This window comes from Centrocercus urophasianus, unplaced genomic scaffold (genome assembly GCF_019232065.1).
Source record: "Centrocercus urophasianus isolate 14NV4802_14NV808 unplaced genomic scaffold, USGS_Curo_1.0 seq_23, whole genome shotgun sequence".
NCBI classification, from domain to species: domain Eukaryota; kingdom Metazoa; phylum Chordata; class Aves; order Galliformes; family Phasianidae; genus Centrocercus; species Centrocercus urophasianus.
In genome coordinates, this window is record NW_024884789.1 from 11,232,402 (window position 1) to 11,254,104 (window position 21,703).

The following is a 21,703-nucleotide window of genomic DNA, read 5'->3' on the forward strand; positions in this document are numbered from 1 at the left end:
AGTAAGCCTTAATACAAGCAGGTATTTCACACCAAAATGTAAGGTTTTCTAATTCTACAAATGAGTATCCCTAAATCAATATTTTGAAGGAAAAAAAAAAAAAGTTAAGCACTTAAGAGCTAAGAGTTCCTCTAAAACTAGCACAGCATATATGCCCACATCATAGGCACAAGGATAGAGTTGTATTGAAAGAATCTAGACTCTCCCCTAAACAAAAAGGAAAAAAGGCCAATATCCCAGTTTTTCACCCTCCCCCCCTGTGCCCACACATTATGTGCTATCAGGACAAATCTGTTCCCCAAAAACATTAGGGCTAGATGGCTTCGTGCCTCACAAACAGAACGAGTGTAATGCCCTGACCACCTGTCAGCGCTGCTGTTTATTTGTTTTATCCCGAACAGTTTTAGTTTCTTTTCAAGAATAAGCTGTTTCATTTGAAAGCAACCTCCATTGGAAAGGCAGGCATATACCCACCCCTTCCTGCTTCTGCTCCTGCCCGGCTGACGGTGCTCACGACGTGCCGGAGCACAGCACGGCTCCTCACAGTTTCCTCGGGGGCCAGGAAGCTGTCAGCCAGCTCAGTGCCACCCCACCTGCACTCACCTGCGGCAGCTGAGCCAGGAGCGTGGCTGGAACGCTTTGGGGATGACAGCTCCTCTGAGCAGGAAGTACCTCATTTCCACTTCATTACTTTGTTTACTGGCTGCATCGCTTCACCACTAGAAAATCTAAGTGCCTGGTGACATTTCCCTGAGAAGAGATTATAAAATTGAAGCGGCTCTATCACAGCGCCCTACAGAGCTCTAAAATACTACTCCAGAGTTAACGCAGGCCCTAGAAATAAGTCTGCTTCATTAAAGCTGATGACCTGACCCGACCTCCTGGCCTAACCACCAGCTCCACCGCCCTGACCACGCAGTTCAGCTCACCACCCTCACGCCTCACAACGTGCCCCCGCCTTCCTCCTCCTGTGAGGCTGAGGAGAAAGAACATTCCAGTCAACTCCTCAGTTTATGCTCTCTTCCAGCATTCCTCACAGATAAACCCAGAACTCCATCAGACACATTTCCAACAAGAGGTAGCAAGCAGACTGCTGTCTAATCAGAGGGAGCTCCTCCCATAACAGTTCACCCAACAAGGCCAAGACAGTCTGCCCAGATCGCTACAAACAGAGCCAGAGGCACATATCTGAGTTTGACTTGCAAAAAAAGGAGAAAAGGCAATGTTCGGACTGACTGCTCCTTTCTTGAATGGAGAATGCCACTTCCCTCAATCAAGATAGTCTCAAGGAGGGAAGTGATGCTTCAGAAAGTATGAGCCAATGTAGCAGAGGAAGAAACAAAGCAAGGTAATAAGTAAGAAAAGACTCGAACGAGGTGATTAAAACCAGCCATGAAGAACTGAAAGACAAACAAGCCTGTCTTCCTGTAACTGATTGTTCCTGCAGGGCTGAGATGGTGGGGGAGCAGCCACTCAGAGCTATGTAGTCCATAGCAAGGACTTGTTGATGTTGTGTGACATTCCCACAGTCAAATACTGCTGTGCTGTAGATTCATCTAAACCACAAGATTTTTTCCAGTTGTGCACCAAGTGTACTCTGAGAGTACAAAACAAGCCATCCGAGTTTGGCAGTATGCTATCACCCTGACATTATGCAATGTTTTCATTAACTCCGATGGTGAAACAGCATGTTTATACAGTTTATGAACAAAGCTGAACTGGAAGAGTCTGCGAGCACTCTGCTGTGAATTCTAGTTCTGTCCTCCAAGCTCAATAAACAGGCAAAGCGATCTGAAGTCATTAGACCGAAGTTCAATAGAAGTAAGAGCACAGCTTTGTACTTGAGAAAGGAAACAGAGATCCAAACATGCAACACAAAGCAGCTGACTCGGCAGCTGTGCTGCACAAACCAAACCATGATGATATCATGGATCAAAGCCCGGTAAGCTGATATGTTGTTACTGCAGAAAGACAAAAAATTCCAACATCACTCCAAAAACAGTAAAATGTGTTGAATCCTTCTTTGCATTGGCACTGGTGAAGCCTCAGCTAAAGCAACGTGCCCACTGTATGCCAGTGTAGAAAAGGGAAGGCTGAGCAGCCAGCAGTATTGGAATGAAGGTATTTCCATGACTGTGCTCAGAGCAGCCACTGCCCCAGCTGCCCGAGGGGCCGTGCGGCATGTCCTGCCATGCCCTGTGCCTCCGTGGTCAGAGGAAGAAGCCTGCACTCCTTGTGCTCTCAGAGCCGTCACCGCACAGCGCTGCTCCTTGGGGCTGCCTTACAGCTCCCCTCACCCCCTTCCTCCACACTGCTCTCAAATATCACGTGTTTATCACGGTAGCTTTCACACTTTCTTATAACAGATAAATTTACCTTTGGACCAGATTCCTTTACTTCACAAAAACAACCCTTTTCCTTTCATTTCTGCTCATGCCTCCCATCTCCTTGAGTGGAAATATTCTCTAACATGTTCCCACTGCTAAGAGTGTGGCCACAACGTTAAGTTCCCATTTTCCTCCCTATACCATCCATCTCTATTGGTGATAATGAGGCTCATATGGGCAGTACAATAGCAAAGGCCACACAGCACCTCCTCCCAACAGGTCTGGAAATTGCAATCCCACTAACTATAGTTTTAAGCGTAATTCTAATCACGAGAACCATGCATCTCAGCTCCAAGTGAATTCTGATACAGCTACCAGTGCAAACAAACAAAAATCCCAAGATGTCAAGTCTTCCCAGGTCAGATTCTTTCCTCGTCCCTGAGCGTGTGGGGCTGCAGTCCTCGCAGGGCCTCCGAGGCCCGCAGGAAAGCACGCACCGCAGGAGCAACGCTCTGCCTCCCTCTGCTATTAATTCACCACGAGTGGAAGCAGGTGACTGCACACTCGACTGCCTGTATCCTGCGGTGCAGCTGCTATGCAGAGCGCAGCACGTGTGAACATTTGCATGATTTGTGCCTCCACGAGCCGCGTGTGGCACCGAGGCAGCGCTGCCACAGCCCTTTGTGCTTGCTATGGCCCTACGGCAGCAGCACAGCCCGGCTGCAGGCAGTTGCTGTGAGCGAGGGCTGGAGGTGCTCTCCAGTGCTTGCCAGGAAGCTTCCAGGGGGAGGGACAAACAAACTGCAGCGACTTGCTGCCTTTATAATTTTGTTTCCCTCTACAGCAGATGGGTTAAAAAAGCCATTGTACAGCAACTGAAATTGTTTTCATTGCTTTAACATTTTCTGCCTTAAAAATAAATAAACAAACAACAGAACAAAGGTCATCCAGAGGTTCTGGATTGTTGGAGCAGAACGTTTTCAAGTTGGGATTTTATCTGATTTTGAAGTTTTTCCCATTCTGCCACAAGACAGTTTTCAAACTTCAATGTTTGATAGTAAAACCCCACGAGATCCTGAGCACAACCTGCTTTGCTGCAGTCGGTCACATGAAGGTAAGCAATTAGGAAACAAAAGCCTATTTCAACACCCTCAGTATTGAAATCACAGTAATGTATGCACTACATTGAAGATCAGTTCTGTACCACGCACGTGCTCCTGTCACAGCATGTAATTATTACAGCTTATACATCCATCTAATCCACCTGACAGTGGTCACTTGCACGGTGTCTCTATTAGCAAACATGTCATTAACAAACCTGATTAACACAGGTACGTCACGTTAGCATCAGCATTTAGGTGACAGATATCTGAGCTATATTGTTTCTCAGAACACCAAAGAAATTGTAACACAAAATCCACCAGGCTAGCAATAGAATCATCAAAACTTTAAGAAACCCAAAAATCTCCACAAGGCTTTATTTTAATTAACGTTCACAATTACACAGCGAGCACTTACAAATATTTATTTTTTAATCATCTCTCTTTACCTGGCAGAAATCAATAGCAGCACTGGCGCAGTCCAAAATAGCAGCCATGCCCTATTTCCAACTCTAGGGGCACCAGCAGCTGTTGCAGCACCGCAAGGAGCCGAATTGCTATCAACACCCAGGCAGACGGCAGGCTATTTTTCTGTCCGACCAGGTGTCAGCGATCGAGGCAAGGTCAGCGCGGAGCAAACAGTATTTCAGTGCGCTCGTTATGCTGCATCTGCTTCGGAAACGGAGCTCAGGCAGTTGTCAGACCCAGCCCAACCACCCCGATCCGAGTCCTGGTCGTTCTCAGGGCGTTTTGGGGGGGGACCCTTCGCCCATCGTGTGCCCGTGCGGGCGCTGCCAGCCGCCGCTTTGCCTTGCCCGGCGGCCGTTCAGCGCCACGGTTGCGTCCGACACGCGGACCGCACCATCCGTACAGACAGCGGCTCGCTAAGGCGTCCGCTGCCCCTCCTCAGGGCACGGCCGGCCAGGCAGCCCCTCAGCCCAGGCCCGGCGGAGCCGAACGGAGGGCTGGGCTGCCTCCCGTCCCCCGAGCGGGGCGGGGGGAGACGAGGACGCCGAGAGGCAACACCGAAACAAAGCGGCGAGCCGCCGCTATTTCCACAGACAAACACACAGCGTTTCATCACGACAAATCGTTTACCTCGTTCCGGCTTCATTTTCCCCGCTTCCTCAGAGCTCCGAGACGAACCCGCACGTCGGTGACGTTCCTTGACAAGAGAGCCGCGGAGCACCGCTCCGTGCCGAAGCGGCGGGCGGTCCGGGCGGTCCGGGCGCACCGAGGCTGCGTGGGGCCCCGCCGGCAGCCTGGCCCGGAGCTCGCCGCGCCGATCCGAGCCGGGCCCGCCTCCCGCCGGGTGTCCTCCCGTGACACGGCGCCGGGCGAGCTATTTATAACCGCCGGGAGGGAGCCCGCAAACGCAGCCGCTTCCCGCCGGCCGAGCGCTCTGAGTCACGGCGCAGAGCCGGGCACCGCCGCCTCGCGGATCCGGCCGCCCCCGGACCGTCAGCGAGCGAACGGCGGCGGAAGGCTGCGCGCTCCCCCCACGCCCGGCCCCGCCGCCGCCGCCCGCGGGCCGAGCCCCATGGCCGCGGCCCCCGCCCCGCCTCTGCCTGCCCTCCTCCTTCTTCTCCTTCTCCTCCTCCTCCTCCGCCCCGCCGGGCGCTGCCCTCCCCCTGCCCCGCGGGGCGCAAACATCACAGCCCGCCCGGCACGGCGGGGAGGATCGCCTCGCCCTGCCGTGGGCAGAGGCGGCGCGGCGGCCGCGCGGCGAACCCCTGCCCACCCCACACCGCCCTCATCCCGCCCAGGCCCGGTCGGGCCCCGCCGCACGCATCACGTGCCCCGTGCTGACCAATAGGCTGCGCCCACTTCCGCCCGCCGAGCGGCCCGGTTGCCGTGGCAACGAGGCGCCGGCTCGGGCTGCCGGGAGCCAGGCACTCCTCTGTCGGGCCCGGGGCGGCCCGTCCGTGCCGGCACCGACGGCTCTGAAGGCCGTTCTCCAGCTGTGCCAGGACCTCTGCGGACGGAGGCACCGAGGAGCAGCATAACCGCTCCTTCTTGTAGAGATGATCGAGCAGCGTCATTACTAAAAGTACAAAACACAGAACGACTCAATTCTACACGATTTGGTCTGTGTAAACTGCGCCTGTTTCCCTCTCTCATTTATCAGATGGGCATCACTATACGGGGCGGATAATCTGCCCTGCAAACACCTGTCCTTCCAGTCACAGCCTGACAGACGCAGAGCAGCGCGAGCTCCACGAGTGACTTGCGACGGTCCCTGTGTCACTGCTGCCCTGTGTCACTGCTGCCTGTGTCACTGCTGCCCTGTGTCTTTGCTGCAGGCCTGCTTGGCTATTGCAGACCAGGAGCTCTCCCCGGATGCAGCATAATTGCAAATGTGGCAATCCAGAATTAGAAAAGGAGGAATTTGACTGAGCAACAAGTAGAGTGAACAAACCCATGTGAGAATTTTAGCATGACTACCTGGGGCATGATTCAGCCACCTTCAGATCCTCCCACTGGTGACTGCCATCTGAAAGAAAGATCACATCCTTCAGCCACTCATTGTTGCTGTAAAAACTGCAACGTAGTTTGTAGCTTGTTCTAATACTGGCTTTGCAATCAAAATCAAATCAATCTTCCTACTGTTTAAATACAACTATAGCCCTTACGCTGTTATGCGTCACATAGGTTTTAATTTTTAATCATTTTGAAGTCTTAATCTCTCTTTGGCTCTCTCTTTTTTTTTTTTTAAACAAATCATTGGACACAAACAGGCCCAGCTTCTCGGAAAGCACTTCCACCAAGTACTTTTCCTACTGTGTTTTCTTAATTAATGGGCCAAATACAGTTTCCTGTTTCTTTGGCATTCAGGCCAATTGGAAATGTAGGTGCCAGCCTGAAAACCTCTTATCACAAGGAGAATTGGATAATCCTGAGGGATATGACGAGAGCAGGGCAGCTGTGATATGATGCTCCTAATGTACGTGCCTGTGTAGGAGATTTTAGGGTCAGCTTCTCCTGTTGACTCAGATAATTTTTGGACCCACTGAGGAAGGGAAATGTTTGAGATTCATGCTTTGGGTCCAGACAAAGAAAGACAGAAAGACTCTTTCCCTTTTGACCACACAGACATTTAACAGAACTAAAACAAACAGGCAAACAACCAAAGACACCACAGACAGAAAAATGAGACTGACAGGAAGAATCTAATTATACAATAGTTCATGAATAATACTAAAAACAAAATGAGGATGATCAGCTCAAAGAAAGATGTGGACTGCGTTTGGCTACCATGGCTAAAAATGGCTTGGACTCATACTTTTCCTCTCAGTCAGCAAGCAAATGATGTACACTATGTGAGCACACACAGAAAATATGGCACTAGGGGGTTCAGCCATGAGAATTTGCTTATGCATACCTGAAAATTCTTTGAGAACAATGACAGAACCATAAATGTGCTTCTGACCTGAGAAACCAAACATAAAGCATCTAAAAAACTGTATGGCTGTTACACATCACACAAAAGCAGGATTATCTTAGAAACACTAAGAGATCTTTAACTGCCAAGCCCCAAACAACACTTGCCTCTGGGAGCACAAGCACAAGCAAAACTTGGTTTCTTATCAGGTTGTATCTCACATCTGATTATCTTCGGTGTCTGCACAGGTGAGAGTGCAGGCTGCAGTGTCTGTGCAGTCACGGAGGCTCTCACTCAGTCTCTGGTGCTTAAAACTGCAAGTTTCCATCGCAGCCTCATTCTCAGTGGGAACACTTACAAGAGCTCAGGATTTTAAAAATCCTTACCTGGGGCAGCGTGACACAGTGCTGTCACATAAGCCTTGTTCCCAGAGCAATAGGAACAAGCCTTGTTTTCTACAGAAAGTTTTCCAAAAAAGGTTCTTCAAGACAAACGTTTAGCTGCACTTTCTTTCAGAGCTTCAGCGCTTTGCGCTTTATGCTTTTGGTGCTGTCGCTGCAGCCTGGAGCAAAGTGTATTTTTAGTGACACCTCCAAGAGACCTTTCAGCATTAATCGTCACAGAAGTGACGTCTGATGCAGCAGATCGAGATTCCTGCAATTCCTGCAGGTAATTACTGCCTGTTAAGTGATGCAGCACAACTGCTTCTGACATGGTTGCCTCTGTGGTAAAAAACCACCATGCTTGGGAGAAAATTGCAGCCAAAAGATGAAGTTAGAAAATCCGAATAGTATCTGAAGATACATTCTGCAGTGCAATAAACTTGAGAGGTGCTAAAAAATGCCAAACAACCAAACTGTGAAGAATCAACTGTAATTTGTCACAGGTTGTAACTGCATTGGAGAGAGCATTAAAATAGAAATGAGTTATGTGCTTACAGGGATTTATTAATCTGTAGGAACAGAAGAGCCAACTGTTACTGAGAGAATTATGAACTCATATAATTAAAATGCCTTATGTTCCAAATGTTTTGTTTTAGGGGTTATAATCAGCTTGGGGTTGGTTTCAATGTATACACATAAGTAAGTGTAGCTGAATGGAAGAACAGACTTTCTCATAATTCTTTCTGGAGATATTTATAACCATAATAACAAGGATAGCTTGAGAAAGCTGTCCTTCCTATGTCTGCCTTCCTTTGTCTTGCAGCCATTGGCTTCAGCCTCCAGTACTTCTGAGCATAAGTCTGAGCAGCCCCTGGGCCTCTGCTGGGTACATTTGGGGCCTGTCTCAAGACCAGTGAGGAAAACAAACTTGTTTTGAATTCCCAAATAGGCTGTTGTACCTAAGGCAGGCAAGATGGGTTATAGCCATGTGGCACAGAGTACGCCCCCATGAGAGCCCTGTGCACTCAGTGCTGATACAGTGTTATGTTACACACAGGCATAGGGAGCGAAACCCTTCAGCCCATGATGTCCAACATCAGCCTGTAATTATTTTTTGGCATTTAAATAAATGCCTGATTTTCAAAGAAAAAATAATCTCCAGCTCCTGCTGACTTTGGCAGCATCTGTTGCATTTTTGAAAATCTGCCTACCTGTGTTTGGGTTCCCAACTATAGAATTAGGTACCTAATTTTAGGAACTTTTTGAAAATGTTGACCAGTGGCCTTGCTTCATTGCTTGTTACATCAGCTCTCCCTGGTATAAATGCTTTGGATGAGTAAATGGATTTATTTCCACAGGAAACCTGCCCCAGATCTGGGAAACGGGGATCTATGGCAGAGTAGGAACAGGAATTTTTGTTGTTGTCTTTTCTAGAAATACAAATCGCTGGGCTGGTGTTAAATATTACGAAGAGAAGTAAACAAACACAAGAGCAAATCAGTAGGCACTCTGCTGTTAGACACGGGTTTGCCACCTTGCAGGGACTTATCTTTTCATATGGCTCATACCAACAACCCCACTGCTTAATTTCCCTTCTGTTCAGCCATTTTAAAGTAAAAATCATACAGCTGTTACCATGTTCTGATCTCTTAGATGCACTTATTGAAATTATTAAAATGGCATCTGATTACTTTTCTCTCGCACATGCTCTCAAATGCCTTTATTTCCCAAGCAGTGCTGTCCTTCTGGAGATGCAGCCAAAGCTAAGTTAGGAGGGAACTGTGGGAACAACAGGGTGATAACTGCACCCCTCTCAAAAAGAAAGCTTATAGTCTTTGCCAGAAATCATTTCCCGGACTCAACACTTTGCTGCTACTCCTTGTTCGCATGCAGCAGATTCCTTCAGTTGGTAAGACTGCAGCAGCTGGCTTCATTCAATCAGCACTTGACAAATCATGCCATAAGACACTGAAAAGTAAACTGTAGGTCTGTGAATAGATCGTTAATTTCTGAAAGAGAGAGAAATTACTTTTTATATAGAATATCTTTTTTTTTTTTTTTTTTTTTTTTTTTGGCTGCAATGTTCATTCTAGGCTGGGAACAATTTTTCTTCAATATTTTTTCAAGGGGATTGTGCAAGTTTGCTGATGAATTCTGACATTACCCCGTGTTTATCCAGGACTAAACTCGACGGAAACATTAATCAGAAGATGTATGCATTTCCATAGGAAAACCAGAGTTTGTGTAGCAGCAGCAAGCCCCAACATTCCCTGAGCAGAAGCTAGAGACATTTGCTCGCCAAGAGCAATGGCAAGATGTTGTCAGCAGCAGAAGTTCTGCGGAAAGGAGAGGCACAAGGACTGTTTCCATTCTGGGTCATCTCAGACCACTCAGTGCAGTTTACTTTTGAGCACGTATATCTACAGGCTACTCCTTGGTTACCCACTTCAGTGAGCTGGCAGGAATCCAAGCACCTATTTGTATAATTTCAGAGGAAAGTAAGTGAGTAACACTGGAAGGAGGAGTTTGGACTTTTGCAATGCTGTTTTTCTATTGCTAATGCTTTGATCCATCTTGCAATAATTTCCAGTGCAGCTCTGCACAAGTAATTGCACAAAATTAATCACTGGTGTAACTCCATCTGGTAGTTCATTGGGTTCACCCTCTGATGCCTCCTCAGCCCTTTTTGTTCTCCTGCCCATTTGCAGCAGCAGGCAGCACCGCTCCCAGCTCACGGCTTCCCACCCTGCCAGAAGGGTTGGTACCTTCTGGCCACCTCCTCCCATCTGTGCAGCTCCCATCTCATGTCCTCCACATTTGCATGCCCCACCAGTGCTGGCTGCTCATGGGGAAGCCCCGCAGGCACAGGTGAAGCAGGACCAGCACTCTGCAAAATATCATTGTGTTGTACATCTCACCACGCAAATACAGCTGGGAGAACACCAGCAGTGAGCACAGCCACAACATGAAGAATATTACTACAGCCACCCCACTGACTGTATTCAAATTACAGGCAGTCTACTGTGAGCACTGCAAATGAAAAGGATAAATCCTTTACGTAGCACAGCGATTACCTTCTGGAACAACAAGTGCAGCCGTCAGTTCCACCCAGGTTAAATGAATGCCGCAGCTCCTATTATGCTTGGGAGAGTAGGACAGGAAAGTAGCACACTGTTAAATGCAGGGCAATATTTAACATAACCACACGCGTGGCTTACAGGAGAAGCTTGTCATTTAATAAAGTAGGCAGTGAGTTGGGGTTTATTAGGGAAATGCCGCAGCTATTGCAAAACTGGCCTGGTTCTAAAAGTTTTTGTTGCCTAGTTATTACACAGAGCCTTTCTGATATATGCCTGGCCACTCGGTAAGACACACCACATGTTATTAGTAAAGACCAAATAGAAATGGCACTGAACAGAAAGAGTTGTACATGGAGTCATCAGAATTAATTTTCCAGTACGGACATATGACAGTTACCCAGATTTAGGTTTCACTGGTTCCCCATTTCTTTCCTTTTTGGATGAAAAGCACTCCCTAAAATGCCACCTGTGGCCGTACTGCTGGCGGGGATGATGCAGTGGCTCACCTTGCTGGCTGGTAGGGCTGCCTGGGCCCGTTCCCAGCTGTGTGCTGAGTACACCAGAGCTCCTGTGATATGATTAGGCCCACACCATCTCAAGTGTAATGTTGGTAAACTTTACCGCCAATCAAAACAAGTTACCTTCCTGGGAGTCTGACATCCTCTGGAAACTGAGGGTATAATAGCATCAGTAGCATAAAACGAGCACAAAGAGAAGGACATTGAAAGACTTGATTCTACCTTGACATGTAAAAAAATACATCTGTGCCTGGTAAATGTCATGAATGGTGAAATCCTTGGCCCACGTACAAAGGTCAGCTCCCCTTCACACAGACAGAGCTAGGATTTCACTGTGGCTATATTCGGGTGAGCATTCACTGCTGCTTTCACACCAGTTAGCCTGTAATTGTAGTCCTTAGAGTTCATTTATTCTCATGCTGCATAACATTGTTTGAAACGGAAAGGAAATTGACGTTCATGCAAGGATCTCAACAAAGGCGGTAAGATACGGCACACTGAAACCCTGAAAGTTCCAGTGAGATATTCCACTGCTCACCTTTGGATGTCAATTAGAGCTTGAAAACGAAAAAGATCACCGTACATATTTATAGCTAAGTCAATCTTTACTTAATTAGGCTATGTATATTTTTAAACTAGCAGTACAGTTAGAACATTCTTGCAGTATCCTTGCTTATAATGCTTTTGGCTCCATCTGAATTTCTTGGTTAACTTATTTACCCCTTAAGATGTGTAACCGATTTTCTTTCTTTTCACAGAACATAAACACCTTCACTGCCCCATAAGCACAGAGCCTGTTTGTTCCCTGCTCACACCAGTGTGAATCAGCAATGACCCCACGGCAGCCTATAGGATCACATCAGTGTAAAGGTGATGTCAGAGATAGCGATCAAAGCCCTTGTTCCAAAGTTAATTGTTTTTGCTGAAAAAAAAAGATGAGTACAGAACACGCTTATTCTCCTTCTCAACTGAAATGTCAAATAAATACTGTCTTGTCTTCTGCTCCATGTGGGATTTGTATACATGGATCATGTTGCAAAAAACAGGGCCTTGTCACAGCAATCATGCTAAGAGTCCGTGGCCTTGATCTGATTGTAAGGAATCTATTTGTTTGCTGTCATTGAGACCACTTTTCCACATCCAGAGCCAATGGCAAACCATCATCAGCTGTCAGCAGTGTGGCTACTGCTGACAACAAATACAACAAATACGTGCTGCACGTAAAGCCATTCCTCAACCGTTTCACAACATCCCTCACTTTACACATTTAATGCTTTCAGCATTTCACTTGGTAAAGAAAAACATCATATCAGGACTTGCAATCTTTTTTCTTTCCTTTTAAATTAATAGGCATATCACTTGTGAAGGGGACTGAGGGCAAAGATGGGAGAGGACACATCCAAAGCTTGCAAGTGACAGCATTCTTGGGACCACTCTAACTCATGGTGATGCCTCCCTGGTGTCCCAGCACAGCCTTGCTGCAGTGAGGACTCACTCCAGCAGTGCATGCACCACCCCAGCCTCACACACCTCCTATGTGTGCCCACACGCCAGCAGTGCATTCCCCTCAGAGTACCTGTTTGCATGCAGCACCTCCCAGACTGGTAGCAGCCTCCCCTTGCACAGCCGATGCTGAAAGCCTTACCTGGCCACAGCTCCAAGCACCAGTTCAATGTGGCTCCACTGCACTGGTATGGCAGCAGCTGGTAGTGCAAATGGAAGCCAGCCGGTCTCATGGTCACACCTGCCTTCATCTGCCTGTCAAAGGCACGGTATAGAAATTATGTCTGAATGTAAGCACTGGCCTTTTGGAATCATTACTCAGAGAGCAGAGGCACCCAGGTGTCAATCAGTTCTGTACTCACACATTGCCTAGCAAAATTAGACTTCAAATTTCCTGTTTGGGCCATGGTGCTTGCTGCCCCTGGAAGCTCAGTTACCATAAACTCACGCTTGGTTTAACTAGAGGAAAACATGTAGGAGCAAAACACGAATGCCCACCTAGCATACATAGAAGCTGTATAACAGAAGTGCCAGAGGGATGGTACAGGCTGCAGTGAGGACTCCTTCCCTTCCCTTCCCTTCCCTTCCCTTCCCTTCCCTTCCCTTCCCCACAGCACACCAGCTGCTTTATGCAGTGTTTTAGGCCGTGTTTACCTGCTGGAAGAGTTTGGGTGTCAGTGTTTGTTTTTCATGGCACAGTCTCTGCAGAGCAATGAGGCTCCTCTGTGTGGCGCTTGCAGCAGGCATAGAAAAAATATTATTCCATGAGTGAGGTTGTACCTGGCAAGGCAGGGCACACACGTACACAGACAGGGAGGTGTCCAGTGGCCATACTTACACAAATTCATAAATCAATCACTCATTCGTGATTTGCTAGTATTACCTTGTCAGCTATTTGAGATGTTTAAGACTCATTTTCATCCTCAGAAACTGTAGATGAAGAACACAGCAAGCACTAACAATGCCAGAGGAGCAGTTCTGACTGTGGTATTTTAAGCATCATTTGCCATTGAAAGAAAACAAACAAACAAACATAAGGGAAACCATTGAGTTAAGGCAGAATACAGAAATCCAGGCAGGGAGGAAGGACGAGCTGTAACTGCCGGTGAAGGGCTGCACATTTATAATCGTTTGTTTTCCATATGATGTGCCTGTATGATTTCCAGTCTGGTGAGACTGAAGCAACTCCCTCATTTTGGCTGAGTAGGCAGGAATACACTTCTAAACACACAAAAAAGATTTGGAGCATCAGTGTTGGCTGCTGGGCTGCCAGTGGCTGTGCTGCACTGGATGCTCTCCTGGGGAGCATTTCCCACAAATATAAATGCCGAATCAGAATTAGAGGCTTGTTCTAAATTATAAGCTGGGTTTCCCCAAAACAGGCGCCTGCTAACCCTACTGTGTGCAGGCTGTGTCATCGGCTCTGGCCACCCCGCTCCCTCTGCCCCAGGCTGGGTCTGCATTCTTTCCGATCCAATCAAGAAAACCTGAAATAAGAGAACAGTGTTAAAGAACAGCTGGTTAACTTATAAACTACCAGTAAAACTGAAAAATGAATAATGGGGGCTGTGAAATAGAAGGAGGAGTAAAGAAAATACACTGCTTGAGAGCCAGCTCTTTTCCTGTGCAGCTCCCAAGCCGCACGTGTGCACATTTCTGCTGTAAAATCCCCTGAAAACAGCAACTTCTCAGCTTTTCAGCTTTCAATACATCACAAGTGTTAGCAGATTATTTAGAGCAAGAGCCTTCTAAATGGTCCCCTTAGCTTTATATACATGAATTGCTCCCACTGTCAGCCAGAGGGAGATGCATGGCAGCAGGACCATCCATGACACTAGTGCTGCCCTGCCAAGGAGAGCAGGAAAATATTCTGTGATTTCTGTAGCACCTTTTCCATAAGGCCCACAACGCTCTTCGCAAGTCAGATTGGACTAAACGTGTCAGCACTCGGGGGGGAGGGAAACACTTCTTCCCCTGTGCTGGAGAAGGAGAGCTGAGGCTCTGGGTCCCTCCAGCCCTTCAAGCACTGCTGTTCTCTTCCCTGAGGCATGGGGCGCAGCTCCGACACCCGAACACAGTGCTCCTGTTCCCAGCAATTCCTGACTTCCTGCAATTCGTGTTTGCCAAGTGAGGTGTAATGTAAAAATCTACACGGGATATAAGGAAGGAGCAAGCTAAAGCACTACGAAGGTCAAATGCTCTGAAAAAGCAGGGCTGTACAATTCTTCAGTGACTTAGGATTTGTTTTTAATGTGTATCCTCACACTGATGACTCCCCACTCAGCAAGACTGAGATTGAAACAACCCTTTTAAATTAACACAGAGTGCATTATCTTTAATGCTACCCATACCCTAATAATGGGGATAACAGGGAACACTCACCCATTGCTGCTGCTGTGGGTGGAGCCTGGCTGGCAGCTCACTGCTGGGCTGGGGGTCACAGTTCTCACCTGTACACCTCCAGCATGAAGGGCATTAGGACACGGCATTTTCCTGTGTGAATCACAGCAGCTCTTTGCTATTCTAAAAATACGACAAGTTTTCTGTTTCCTGTAGATCCAGCAGCCACACAGGTCTTCACTGCCATAAACAGCAAAAAAAAAAAAAAAAAAAGCCTATTCCAGGATTTAACTTGGAGCTGGGAAGCTTCTACTGTCCTCTCCTAAGTAACAGAGGTTTTTAAAATAAAAGACAATTTGGATGTGGCTTTTGCATGCCAAACTCCAGCCCTGGGCCTGTCGCTGTGAGAAGCATCGCAAATGCTCCTTCCTACATGGAATTTCCATAGCTCCTCTATCAGTTACCTGGAAAAAGCAGTCATTGTAATGAAAACCCTGAGGGCAGATAGAATCATGAGAACAGACCAGCCTTATTGCAATGGGTATTGACTGTAACTCATTAAGATGTTAAGCTATTGACATCCCATTTGATGAGAAAAATGTCTGATAGTGAGCGTACACAACCGGCAGCGAGCGCGCCAGCATCAACACATCATAATGAGTAACTAACGATGTCTGCGGCCTAGCCGGGCGATTAAGGCAGTATCCTTTGATCCGTGTCACCGACTTGATTGAATGCTGCACCAAGATCGGATCTCTGTGCATCGCTGGGGAGGTTCCAGTCCCTGGGGAGATTTGTTGTCCTCGTCCCCACGTCACCAGGGTGTCTGTGCCGAGCACAGTCACTCCTATAGCATCTCAGCTCTGTTCCTCTGAGCAACATCAGCCCTGCTGGTTAACTACCAGCACCAACAGCAGAGCATCAGGGGCACCTGAGCTGCCACCACCATGCTGCTCAGCCCAGCACATACGTGCTTTGCTCCTTCCTTCTCGCTGCCTCTGCTCCTTGCTGTGTGGCCCTGCTCAGCAGACAAAGCCTGTGACACTCAGGCTTCTGCATTTTCCACATGCACTTCCTGAGCACACTCACACAGGGGATGCGTGTGTTGGAGTCACTTTGCCTTGAGACATGCAAAAAGCTGTGCAGGCCCCCAAGTGTCCCCAGCAGCAAGGAACCGTTGGGGACATCGCTTGGCCCAGGCAATGCTATGAGGGCAGGTCCTACGGCATCGCCTCTGGTGATGAGGGGCAGATTTGGGAATGGGGTCCTCCCTCTCCACTGTGCCTGCCCTGGATGGGCACTGCTCTGGTTCCCAGCACAGCCTCACGATAGCAGCCTCAGGGGAGCCCTGACAGGAGCCCCACACCTCCTCCACTCCGCAGCACCAAGAAACCTTACAGTAGGCCCAACCTGCAGAGCCCCAAGAGAAAACCGTGCCAGCGGCACCCAGGCCGTGCACTGGGATAAAGGCAGCTGATGCTGTGATTTAGGGGAGTACGATGAAGGGCCAATCCTCGTCTCGGCAGCACAGCTCACTGCCCATAAGGCCGTTACCTCTGTGGCAGGCGCTGATCCCTCATTAGGGGCTGGCTGGGTGGTGTGGGGCTGTCCCAGCATGGTGCCCTGTGATGGGGTGTGTGATGGGCCCTGTGGGGCCATGGGGCAGTACAGCAGCGACAGGGGAGGAACACGATATCCCTTCCTGCAATGAACCATTCATCCTGCCTGCCCAAGGTGGACTCCGTCCCGCCGATTACCGTGGTGACATCCATACCCGCACACACAAAGGAGGCAAGAGATGGCTAAATGTAAAGTGCTGGAAAATCCAACCTTTTATTTACTACATTTTTGTGACTACATAAACGCTGAAACATTTTAACACTGAAAAGCATGATGACATCATCACTTGCTCTTTTTTCCTTTTTTTTTTTTTTTCTTTTTTTCCTTTTTTTTTTTTTTTTTTTTTTTTTTTTTGCTTAGCAAACACAGCAGATGATATTGCACGGCATAAAGTGAGAACAGTAGCAAAGCTTAAAAAAAGGAACGTAAGGAAATTTAACGCAGTACAGGAGATACTCTGAAACAAAGCCGATAATGCCTAGCGCATTACACGTCTCTACACACGAAAATACAGAAGAAGCGCTTGACTAAGAGAGAGATTGAGGAAATATTAGCAACCAACCGTCATCAGGTACAATAATCGGTCTGAAATGCAGATGCGACGCATAAACTACGACTGCTTCCTAATGGGCGAACCGAGCAGGGCGCCGCGGCCGCCCGCTCCCACCCGCCCCGCCCGCACGGTGGGCGCTGCCCCGCCGCTGCCGCAGCCGCTGATTGTCTCGGGCGCCCCCTGCGCGGCGCGGGCGGGCTGGCGGCGGGGCGGGGCCACGCGGGAAGGGGGCGGGGCCCGAAGGGGCGGGGCTCAATTTGAGGGCGGGGCTAAGGGGGCGGGGGGCGGGGCTAGGAGGGGCGGGGCCGGGCTGACCCAGGGCCGGACTGGGCAGCGGGCACGGGATGAAGACAAGTAGCAAAGCGAGTGAGAGACAACGCCGTCAGTTTATTGTCGTTTAATACTGCTGTTCGGTTCGTACTGCGAAACTAAAATGATTCCACAACGATTATGCAATAAATGCAGAACATACCATGAGAAATCAAACGACTAAAACAGAAAAAGGAAACTTTCTTTTTTTTTCCTAAGTATACTTCTGTCCAGTGTTCAATAGCTAATGCTGGATTCGCAGACTAATACTTTGTCTCCTCCCTCCACGTGACACTTAAGTCATTGCACGGCATCGGTTTATGTATTAAAAGCAGACATTTAGCCAATGCTTACCAACAGACCATTTAATGATCCTGCATTTCAGAGCATCTTTATTGCCCCATTTCAATACTTGAAGTATAAAAATGTATCTAGAAAGTGTAACTTCTGACCAAAAGCTCAAACCCTGCCCTCGTCCTTCCCTCCCTCAACCCCTCCGACATCCCCTGAACAAAAACAACGTACACCTGGAGCTCACCTACTGTGCATGGAAAGAAATATTTACATCCGTCACAAATCATGTCATACACAACATTTAGTTGAAACAGAACCTATTATTTTACGCAAAATAAAATACAAGTGAGCGGCATCCTATTTTCTGTGCCGTGATGCCACCGTCAGCTTTGCAGAATTATCATTGTCATTACTCTCCTCAACTCAAAACTGCTGTTCCCCTCTGGAGCTGAGCAGGGTGGCACGCGGTCCCCCAGCGGGATGGTGGCACCTCTGCCCATCGGCCAACATGGGGCCCTGCGGTGCTGCTGCGGCCCCGAGCTGCCCCCTCCAGGAGCCTACAACCATGGGTGGCACTGAGGTGGCCCGGCGGCGGCCAGGGCCTGAGCGCTGCCAGCTGGGTGCAGCCATCCCTGCCATCCCTGCCACCCCCATCTGCCCCCATCTGCCCCCCCCAGGAGTGCAGCCCGTGGGCACACACGGAGCTGGCAGCAGCCACCCACCCCACGGGTGCCCCGGGTCTCACAAACGCCAGTGCCTCGAAGCATTAACCAACCAAAATGCTTTGGACGCGCGGGTCTGACCCCCTAAGGAACCTTTCTAGAAAAAAAAAAAAAAAAAGACAAATAAATTAAAGGAGAACGTGCTAAATAATGCCTTTCTGCTCTCTATGTGACAAAAGCACTACCTTGGAACACTCATTTTGGCATGAACAGGGGCGAGGGGAGGGAGGCTGGGGGATAACCTGGCAGTGTTTGGGACACGCGTGGAAGTGCACGCCAAGACAAGCCTGAAGACACACCCTGCAGTCAAGAGAAGCACTCTCCTTCAGTTTATCTCGGCATCGAGAATGAAAAGATTGTAACATAAAGCTTTGGCCATTTTTGAATCTACTATATACAATTTCTTTTTAAACTACATAGTCATAAATTAAAGCAGTGATTAAATAAGTGTATACAAAATGTAATTAAATTAAAAATCACAGCACATTATAGAGAAAAAATAGGAACCATTTATCACAGCAGATAATATTTTTTTTACCCTGTGAAAAGAACGTCGACTAGCAAACACAAAGCATCCCAACCCAAACAAAAGAAATCAAAGCCGCTTTTCCCCTTCTCGCGTTCATTGCAACCAGCGATCTTTACCCACTTAGAAGCGTTTCCAGGAATAGGATCTTCCTTGAGTATAACAGAGAAGTTCTGCCAAAAGAGAATTAGAAGAAACCCAAACCCGACCATAGCAATAAAAAAGGAATGTACAAACAAAACAACCCCTACAAAATAAATAAGAATTATAAAGCTTCTTTTAAGTAACCTTAACAATTATCAAACTAGTAAGTTCTGCCTTATCACATAGACTCTCTATACAACGTAACCCTAACGATTTATTACTATGAGGTATTTGGAGGAATTGGTAAAAGCAATGCACGGCCTGTCTGGGCTGAGGGACTCACGCTGCTTGCGGGGGAAGGAGGAAGGAACCTTTGGTTTGTCAGCAAGAAAGTGGAAAAAAACGTTTTCCTTTGGTATCAAAGAAAGTTTCATTGCATGGTTGCACGGCAAAAAGCACCACGGTGAAGAATTATTCCTTTTTTCATTAGTGGCCTTTCTAACAGGCTGAGGTATTCAAAGAGTATAAGGTGAGAGATAAAGAGGTCAACAGCGGTTTAACACTTTGGTTCAAGCAAGGCACTCGTCCTAGGAGTTTACAAAGTTTGCAACATGTTTGCCTAGAGCTTTATTATTATTATCCTTATCATCGTCAGCAGTAGAGTTGTAGTAAGAGAAGCATTCATCAGGTTACCGTCATCGCTACAAGGAGCAGACGCATCTACGCACTGGGAGAGGCGAGGAGGGGGGGGGAGGAGTTCCCTTCACAGACCGAGGCCGTGCATGAAAAATCTTTGGTATTCTTTGGTATCATCAATGTGATTAAAATCACCAATGGAAATCGAGTGAGGTAGCGTCTTTGGTTCACACTATAAATAGTAGATCTTTACACACTTTTTTTTCTTTTTTTTTTCTTTTTTTTCTTTTTTTTTTTCTTTTTTTTTCTTTTTTTTTCATTTTTTTTCTTTTTTTTTTAACACGTGGAAGTAGCTATTCCTTACCTTTTGCTTCTTTGTCTTTAGCAAATAGTTACCAAATGTATTGTAAAGCTAACCACACCACAATAATAAACCAGAAGGCTAAGCCAAGTCCCAAAATTAGCCTCTGGACCTTTGAATGCACCCAAACGCAGCTGGATAGAAAAGGGTAAGTGCTTTCTCTTTGTTTGCTAAATGCATAGTTTTCATTCTTATGTACAAAGGAGGAGAGGAGGAAGAGTGGTGGAAGGAAGGGGCAAGAAGGCGGCTCACAGCAGGGAGAAAGGCCCTGGGGCTCCTTTGGGCAGTGCCCTCCAGCAGCACCCAGGGCTGTGCCCACTGCCAGCCCCGCACCCAAGGCAGCTGTCGGCACCGCCTGCAGGAGCAGCGGCACGGCCCCGCCGGTTCGCTTGGCTTTACCTGAGTGAGGAGAGGAGGACAAGGCCCTGGGAAGCCTCCTGGGGCCGAGCCGAGCAGCGCTGCCATCCGGGGCTGTGCCTGCTCCCCAGAGAGCCAACAGCGCCCTTAGGGTGGGACGGGTGCTTCGCCTCTGAACCACACTGCCTGGGGTCGGCACGGTTTTGGCAGCCCCCATGGGCCAAACGCACGCCCCTGACGCCCTCGTGCCACGAAGCCCCGTGGAGCCATGGCAGACTGGGTTCCGCTCCTCTCCTAAATATTCCTGGCAGACTTTCAGGTCCTTTGGGAATGGAATCTGAAACTAATTTCCAGTTTGTTGGGCGTGAAGCCCCGATCTCATCCAGGTGGACAGACGGACACTAACGTAACGGGAACAGGACGGGTGTGACACTCGGCACGGCACAGGGAAGGGACGGCAGCCGACGAGCAGCAGCGATGGGATGGGGCTGTGCCGTGCCTGGGCACAGGGGCGCAGTCCCGTAGGGATCCACTGCACGGGCTGAACGCAATTAAAGAAAAGTGGGTTCTTGGTCTATTCTGAGTACGAAGCGCGTATTGCTTGTGGCAAGGGTGGTTTTGTTCTCCATGGCTTATAAAAAAATGAAAAGGTTTACAGATACCTCAACAGGCATGTAAAAAAACAAAAAAACCAACACTTAAAATCTATAACTTGTGCATCAGTTTTGGTGTGTGGATACGTGTGCATGTATACACACATATACAGGGCATGTGCGTGCATATATGAACACATAGATCTACTCAGGGGCTCGTGTGGGTGTGTATCAGAGATCCTGAAATTGCATATTGGGTGCAAATTTAATGCTGGTATGAAAGTTCTCTTTGGTTTCAGCAAGCAGACTCTAAGGACAATACAATGGAAATGCTAAAAAATGTGGCAATGTACTTTGAATTTCCCTGCATTTTTAAATTCTCAAGTTTTAAATAAATAAGGCTTTCTTTTCTAAACTATAGGTACGTTACAAAGCAGTGTTCTGCTGGGAAAACAAAACAAAACAAAACAAACCCTAAAACATTAGTTATCACTGTCCTTTTTTAATCTCACACTAATGAAACTGCATTCATAAGATGCTTTATAGGTGAGCTTGTTAGTATTTGTCAGTTATACTCTGGTGGGAATGGAACACTTTAAAAGAGAGCTCTCTAAATTTTAAGGTAAGCTAGAAGTTCTAAAGCCTTGGAGATTATGTTTAAATAGGCATTTGCTTTGACATTCTTAAACTGGGTTTAACATAGAAAAACGGGGAGAAATATCTGTTTTACTTGGTTTTACTTGAATGTGTTTTAATAAAGAGATACTTTGGTTTAATTCTAAACACCTACTGGAAGTTACCTATGTACCCTGAAACCTGACTAGACCCTGTCATCTTGGGAAATAAATGGTGCCACTGGTATTTGAGGGGCTGCATCACAAAAATCTGTATATGGCTGATGTTGGAAGAATTCTAGTTTACCTAGAATTTTAATTTCCCTTAAAAGGAGAAAGAAGAGAAGAGAAGAGAGAGAAGAGAAGAGAAGAGAAGAGAAGAGAAGAGAAGAGAAGAGAAG

At 47.7% G+C, this 21,703-nt stretch overlaps 1 protein-coding gene and 1 long non-coding RNA gene across 2 annotated transcripts in view; both read right to left on the reverse strand.

Moving 5' to 3' along the window:
- Window positions 1-4,642, reverse strand: part of FAM214A (family with sequence similarity 214 member A) — a 42,991-nt gene extending 38,349 nt beyond the window's left edge. The window contains exon 1 of the mRNA XM_042824090.1: window positions 4,526-4,642. Coding sequence (XP_042680024.1) covers window positions 4,526-4,541 — 16 coding nt within the window. The 5' untranslated portion in view covers window positions 4,542-4,642. The remainder of the gene's footprint in view (window positions 1-4,525) is intronic.
- A 4,677-nt stretch (window positions 4,643-9,319) lies between these two features.
- On the reverse strand, window positions 9,320-13,326 carry LOC122163313. The gene is made up of 3 exons (XR_006169877.1): window positions 12,948-13,326; window positions 10,267-12,752; window positions 9,320-9,666 (listed from the first exon to the last, which is right to left on the reverse strand). It is a non-coding gene; the product is annotated as an uncharacterized LOC122163313 (long non-coding RNA).
- Between the last annotated feature and the right edge of the window lie 8,377 nt (window positions 13,327-21,703).